This window comes from Hoplias malabaricus, chromosome 13, assembly GCF_029633855.1.
Source record: "Hoplias malabaricus isolate fHopMal1 chromosome 13, fHopMal1.hap1, whole genome shotgun sequence".
NCBI lineage: Eukaryota > Metazoa > Chordata > Actinopteri > Characiformes > Erythrinidae > Hoplias > Hoplias malabaricus.
This window is the reverse complement of record NC_089812.1, coordinates 16559692-16567222: the sequence shown is the minus strand read 5'-3', so window position 1 is coordinate 16567222 and position 7531 is coordinate 16559692. Positions and strand designations below refer to the sequence as shown.

Below are 7531 nucleotides of genomic sequence, written 5' to 3'. Positions count from 1 at the left end.
GGCACCCCTAGCCACTTCCTTATTGCCTTGTTCATAACCCTTTCCATCCTCTCTACTTCTGTGACCGAAACATTATAAACTGCCAATGGCCATCTAAGGCAGTTAGCCAAACTGCAGACACCACAATTTCACTTTCCTGGCAGACATGATCTATCAATGCTATTAATAGCCTTCACCAATTCAGCATTTATTCCCACAACTTGGTCAATATAATTTAGAGCTGCACTATACCATCTACCTAAACTCTTCACTGCCCTCTATAGTACTGTAGCCTACGCACTATCAAACTAAAGAAAATCTTTCCCTCCACATTAAGACTTATAGGCTGAAACTGTCCTATACCCACAGCATCTTTTTCATTATGGATAAGGAGAATAGCGTGTTCCTTCTTTTTCCTCAAGTGTTCTGCTCTTCCCAACACTGCCAGTCTACCCTTAAGCTCTTTCTGATGTACCTTAATGCCCTCTCTTTCCTCTTCCCCAACTTGCCTCCATTGCTCCACTAGATATCTATTATCTAAATTAGGGTTAACGTCTATCTCAAGATTTTGCACAAAGTCATGACCCATCTTTTCTTGCAATGACTTTAGTGGATTTATTGGTAAAGTGGAGTGTGTTTGGAAATACAGGCTTTAAGATGCAAGTGTTTGTATGAGATTACCCCAGCAGTTTTAGGTGCTCATTACTCTCAGTTCTGCTACTGCAGCGTTTTTTACATCGTTAAACAGCAGCTGCTGAGTTAATGGTGGAACTTTTCCTCATAGATCTGTAGTTCTTCTGCACCTCCTACTGCTCTTCCTCTATTGCTCCAGGACAAAAACGGCAGGACATCACCTCACACTTCTGCACACACACGCGCTGTTAACCATAATCAGACCTGTTTTAGAGGGACATGGCAGTAAAAATAGGCCTGATGTCTGTGTGTGTGTGTGTGTATGCATGCGGGTGCATTAGTTACTAGACTGCTGCATTTCAACCATTCTTTAACATTTCTATAGAACTGTATTATTAATACATAATCAGTTATTTAAAGTTCAATATGAAATTGTTCACTGTAGAAAAACCTATAGATGCAGCTTTTTTACAGCGTCTGTGACAGTAACCACTTCATATAATGCTACACTCAGAAAATATCTTTTAACCTTGTTTTTGACACCATCATAGATGTGTTTCTTTAGCAAGAGCATGTTTTAAAATACGCATTGTACAACGATCAGCCACAACATTAAACCCACTGACAAGTAAAGTGAAAAATATTTATCATCTCATTGTAATGGCACATGTCAAGTGTTGGGATAAAATAGGGAGCAGGAGAGCAGTCAGTTCTTGGAGTTATGTGAAGCAGGAAAAACTTGAATTAAATGTATTGTTCTGAGTGACGTTGACAGGGGCCAAACTGATGGATGTAATGTTTTGATCAGAGCATCTCCAGAAAGGCAGGACTTGAAGTCTGCTGGTACACAATGGTTAGATCCTAACAAAAGTAATCGAACAAAGGACAAACAGTGAATCGGGGACAGGGTCATGAGCACCAAGGGCCCATGGATTGATACTGGGAGCAAAGACTAGCCCTCGTGCAAGGACACTACAAAACTTATTCCCAGAGAACTTCACAAAATATTCCCAAAAATCAAAATCACATTTATTTCCAGAATCTTCTAAATACAATGAAAATCACAGAGTCTCCAGAACCCATGCATTTGTAAGATTGTGTGTGTGTGACTAAAACTAGCTCATGTTAAATATTGTTACCCCACAGGCAGTAATGTGTTAACAGAACAGTTTCAGGACAACTTTGTACAAGCCTGTGTGTGTGTGTGTGTGTGTGTTTATATTTCAGAGCTGTTCTGTCAGCAGCAGGCTGTTTCTTTGGGGTCTGTGTGTGTGTGTGTAAATCAGAAGAACAGCCCCCTCATGCGGCGGCCGATTCCCTGTCTGTCGTAGAGAACATTAAACTTGTTGATGAACTGGTTCATGCTGTTGCAGGTTTTGGTGATTGTGCCGAGATACGCCATCAGCCCCACGTCGTTACATTGCTGAAAAAATAACAGAGGGTAAAAATTAGGTAATTATAATCAGAAATAGCTGTTTTTATTTACTCAAATAATACATTGAAAGATCTATACATCCAAATGGACATCACAAGTCATAAGTACAGGTTTTACACTTTCTGCCACAGATTCTTGAAGTCTCGGTGACTGTGCTGGAGACATAGAACAAAAGATATTCCCTCGGTTGATGTTTTGTTGATGAAGGTAAAGAGAAATATCTAAGAGGTCTCTAGCTGAAAATGTCCATAAGTGCTGAAAATATCTAATATATGGCAAACACAGAAGCCATAGTTTGTCATTTGTTTGCCAAACATACAATCAGACTATATAACTTTATACCCTCATCTCTGCAGATCAGTCCATATGCGTTTTACACTAATCTTTATAACAAAGGGATACACTGCAGCTCTGCAAGAACATCTCTCTCTGTGTAATTATAATTGGGATTAATCATGTCCTGCATTGATATTCTCATAAAACAGGTTCTCATATAATAATATAATTTTATATAATAATTTCAAATAATAAATGTATGATTTTGATGACAATTTCCAACACTTATTGGTAACAGTCTGTGACTGAAGCTCTTTCTATACATTCAATAATAAATCCTCTTCTAAAACCCCTTTCACACATGTACAGGAACCCAGAATCTTTCTGGACTTAACCAGAGGAGCTCTATGTGTGAATGCAAATGCCGATAACCTTCGTGCTGGACATCACGGTGCACAGTTCGGGTAATGTCTGAGTGACACCTGTGTGAACAGAGCTGGGAATGTTTTGGAGAAGACTTCTCTTCTCTGGAGGAAAGAGCAAATCTGAAAAATGTCTGGACCTAAATGTAAATGTAAAAACAGCTTAAGTTTTTAGGTATTTTAATCTTGTGGTCTTGATTCAAACTGAGGTCAGCATGACCTATTGAGCATTTTTGTTGATGTGCGTTGTTTAATTACATGCTGTATGGTCAAAGGGTGGACACTGCTTTTAATGAATTAATTCTGCTCCTTTAAGATGTACCTATTTCTGCCAAAGTTCAGCTGCACATACAGCTTGCACTTGCATCACATATAAACACTGTAAATATCACAGGACGTTCAGGAATAGTGCATATGCCAACCATATGTCAACCTGCTTAACGCAAAAAGTGGACAAAATGGGCTTAAAGTCAGAAAAACTATAGCAGATAGGACATGCAGGAATGTGCGTGCATTTAACTCACGTCGTAGAAGTCGGTTTTGAACTTGAGCGTGCTCAGTACAGGGAGTCGGTGACACAGAGCGTTTGCTTCCCGCAGAATCTCGTGATTAAATGGAACCTCACCTACACAAACAGATACAAAACAAATAAGGTGACACACACAATTAACATGTATGGTCTCTATCTCCACGCAGCAATTTGCCTCTGTACTCACCTGCCTCTACAGCCTTTACATACTCCAGAATCAGCTTCACTCGGCTGTGCAGCATTTTTATTGCGCTGTGCTGAGCAATCAGGTGCTCAGCCACTAAGAGAGAGTGAGATAGAGAGAGAGAGAAAATCCACAGACTTATCGGTGTATAGTGCATATGTGTACTCCTCTAATACTGTCTCGTTTCTGTGTAATACTGCCAGATTCTTCTCCTGTGAGCGTGCTGTGTTGTGTGTTACCTGTAGAGTTTTCTCCCGTGCCTGTGGCGGTCATGCGAGCTACGTGATCGACTCCGATACGCTCTGCCTCCTCCGTTGCCAGTGTGTACGTCAGCTCCGCAAATAACATTGTTGCCTAGCAAAGACAAGACCGAACCAATTCAGCATCCACAAGCAGTGACAACAGCTTCACAGACAACAACAATAATAAAATAATCATTATCCCCACCTCTCCATTAATGATGTCAATCACAGACTCATACACACTCACTGGAAGCTGGAAAGAGAGAGTTTCATTTACTGTAAAGACTTCACTGTGTGAACAAATTGATGTCATTAAGTTTGTGTAATAACACTGCTGAATTAACTTACATCTGTGTGTTTAGTCATGGGGTTCAGCTTCAGAAAGAGTGGACTCTCAATTATTTCACACACCTGTAACACATAGTCATAGAAAAATGTCCCAAAATGACAGCTAATTATAAATACGCAATGTAGACACAGGAAAATTAAGCATTTAGCATAAAGCATTTAGACAGTGCTTTACTTTTACTTTTATATTTATGTCATTTAGCAGTTGTTCTGATCCATGTCTTTGAGACAAATGATAATGATGTTTTATATTTAACATTACATACAATTTATATTACTTTTGGGGGTTAAATTTATTCAGTTTTCTTCCTTTTGTCTTCTAGATGCTACTCTGCTGAGGAAGTGAAGTCTAGTAAGTGCTTCATCCTTAAAGGCTAAGCACAAGCTATATGAACGTGTCAAACAAATAAATACAGTAGAATCTGTGTTCCTAACTTGTGTTTATTGATTGTCAGAAAACATGTTATTTCTTACTAATTCAAGGAATAAGGTTTAAAAGATGGTGTTCAGAAACTCTAATAGGCGTCTTGCATGTGACGTAGATGGTGGACAACAACTCTAGAAGTTGCACTGTCAAAGTTACTCTTCAATTTGTTACACATTAAGAGCTGAGCTACCCACCTGCTTATGAATATGAATATCCGACTGATCAGGAGGGCCACCAGTCGTATACCAGCCCAGAAACTCCATGTCTTTGAAAACCTGCTTGACTGACAGAGATAAACATATATAAAGCACATTTGTATGCCTGTTTGACGACTGTCTAGATACTAGAGTGTTTCAATTGTGAATCTGTTTGTGTGTTTTGTCTTTGTTTAGACAAATTTTTGAGTTATATAACAAAAGAAAACATCCACTAAATGATAAAATGTGGGTTTTATAAAATAAACTATTAAAACAGTTATTAAAATGCAAAATTTTTACAATATGATAATGCGGCATTATTATGTCAGTATAACACTTGTTTCAAAATTTCATCAGAGCAGAAACCAAAAATAATAAGCAGTGCACTTCAACAATCATGCTGCATTTACACATTACACACGTGTGCATCATTACTCACACTGCTCCTCCTTGGTGTAGTAATATTCTTTATCAATGTGAATGCGGTCCTCTACAGTGTGTGACAGCAGCTCAAACGAATTCATCACCTCAATGTTTCTGCCCTCCTGTTTCCCTATCAGAGCCCCAATCACTGTAACACAAAACACACAGACACAACCGGATGTGTAAGTATTACAGTGTATCAGCCCTGCAGATATCAGCATCACTTTTTTCGCCTTCTCTCACCCTGCATGGCACGGCCCTCTTGAGAGCGGAGCCGGATCCAGTGGTCCGAGATGTTCAGGATGACGAGAGGATGCAGCGCCACCGACACACTCCCGGTGACTCCAGATGCCATCACACTGGGACTTGCTGAACACACACACACACACGTATATACATATCGGTCAAATAAAACTTTTATTGATCCTGAAAGGCATTTTAGTGATAATGTATTATGTTGGAATGATAGAAATTCAGGGTTTTAATAAAGATCTCCATAACTGATTATTATGGCATTGTTTAATTCATTCAACCTGAAAATAGGATAATTATCTAATACAGAACATCACATCCTCAAAACCACTATTCAATCAGAAGTGCAGCTAGGCAAAGTGAATCTGTTCTTTAGAAACCTTCTTTTTTTAAATGATGTAGTACTATGTAGTAGGGGTGGGCAATCATGATATTTCAGGGTATTTTGGCAATAACAATATTATTGGCGATATGAAAAAACATTAAAAATAACTGTATTCATTTTAAGAACACTATTGCATCAAAATAAATGTTATATTAATATTAACAATATTAAATTATTAATGTTTCTTATTTAAATTATATTCAATTACATTTTATTTTAGTACAAATCTAACAATTTCAAACAAAAGAAAAAACAAATAAACGTGTAAACATTTGCTTATTTTGTAAACAACCATAACTTACCAAGATTCTGACATTGTATAAAAAATATTTAGAATATTAATATTTTATATCGAAACCACCTCCACATGACTGAGGTCATTCCTTTTTAGGAGCAAATTTTTACTGTACATCTCGCTGTGCATAAAATGACATAATGAATGTATATATAACACATTCATAATAATCACGATATAGATTTTTTTTATTGTTTAAAAAGTTGCAATATTATTGCACACAATATGACATGGCATAGCCCTACTATGTAGAATAATGTAACCATACCTACATATGTTAAAATCATGCTTACTTGCCATATTTTTCTTAGATTCTCTGGTTTACAGTGTAATAAAACACATCATATGGGGTATCTTCAAGGTGGAAGTAAATATAGAAAAAGTTAAAGTGCTTTGGGGCAGGCTGGTGAAACTATTCCTCTCCTCGCTTCAACTGAATTAATCCAAGAACACATTTAAACTGTTCTTACAGGTATGTATTTATTATCATCTAGATGAACTGCTAAATTTCAGAATTTGTCCATTCCCAAAAGCTGTGTGAAACATTTGCGCAGTGCATAAAGCATATTATAATGAGGCAACACCACTGGATGAAAACAACATAAAACTGAGAATTCTTCCAAACTGATTAAGTCATGGATTTTCAAAATGAGACATAACGAACATATAACATGTTAAAGCTTGCATTTAAGTCACTTATACAAGTAATTTATTTATTTATTTTAGTAAAACTATCGTCAGTCAGTTTAAATCATTAAATTTTTCACTTAAAATTATATGTAATGTTTGTTCCTTAACTGTTTAACTGATAAATTTCACTGCAGCCGATGTCAAGCCCGTCACTATCTGTATGAACCTATCAGCAAGCGTATTTCCCTAATGGGGCAGGATAATTCAGCAAACTGGCCAATCAAAGACAGACTTTAGTCTGCAACAACCAATCAGCGACCACCACTGGGTTTCCTAACCAGGGAAGCAACACAAGAAGACAAGATGTGGAGGTTTAGCGCGTCAAAGGGTATAAAAGTACAGACAGATCAATCAGAATGATTCTGTAAGTATTTCTGCAGTAAACACACGCAGCATGTTCATAGTTTAAAGCTTTAAACCTGGAAAAACTCCCACCTGCTCCGTCCACCTCCATCGCCCCACCGCCGCTGGTCGCCATCTTCTCTGGCTGGGACGCGCATGCGCAGTTCTGCTGTTTTCCTTAGTGCTACAATAAAATGTAGCCGCAAGAGGCCGCAAGAATCACTACATAGACCACAATAAAAATGACTATTTTTTTTTGCAAGTCTTTACGTATAAAGTCTCTCTCTCTCTATATATATATATATGTATCGAGTAGTAGCACGCTCCCCTTATTTATAACAAATTTGTAAACAATATAAGTTGTTTACAAGTATTTAACAGATTTAAACTGCACACACATGAATAAGAGTTTAAGTATAGATTCCAAAAGGGAAAAAAATATTGTAATAAAATAAAATAAATTAACACTGTG

At 37.4% G+C, this 7531-nt stretch overlaps 1 protein-coding gene across 1 annotated transcript; it reads right to left on the bottom strand.

Annotated features, from left to right (window-relative positions):
- Positions 1-1619: 1619 nt before the first annotated feature.
- On the bottom strand, positions 1620-7266 carry cops6 (COP9 signalosome subunit 6). The gene is made up of 10 exons (XM_066642439.1): positions 7153-7266; positions 5339-5464; positions 5112-5243; positions 4670-4758; positions 4049-4111; positions 3906-3953; positions 3698-3812; positions 3462-3554; positions 3270-3370; positions 1620-2035 (listed from the first exon to the last, which is right to left on the bottom strand). Exons 1-10 carry the CDS (start codon positions 7193-7195, stop codon positions 1895-1897), a joined length of 951 nt encoding a protein of 316 aa, XP_066498536.1. The 5' UTR covers positions 7196-7266; the 3' UTR covers positions 1620-1894.
- Positions 7267-7531: the final 265 nt, after the last annotated feature.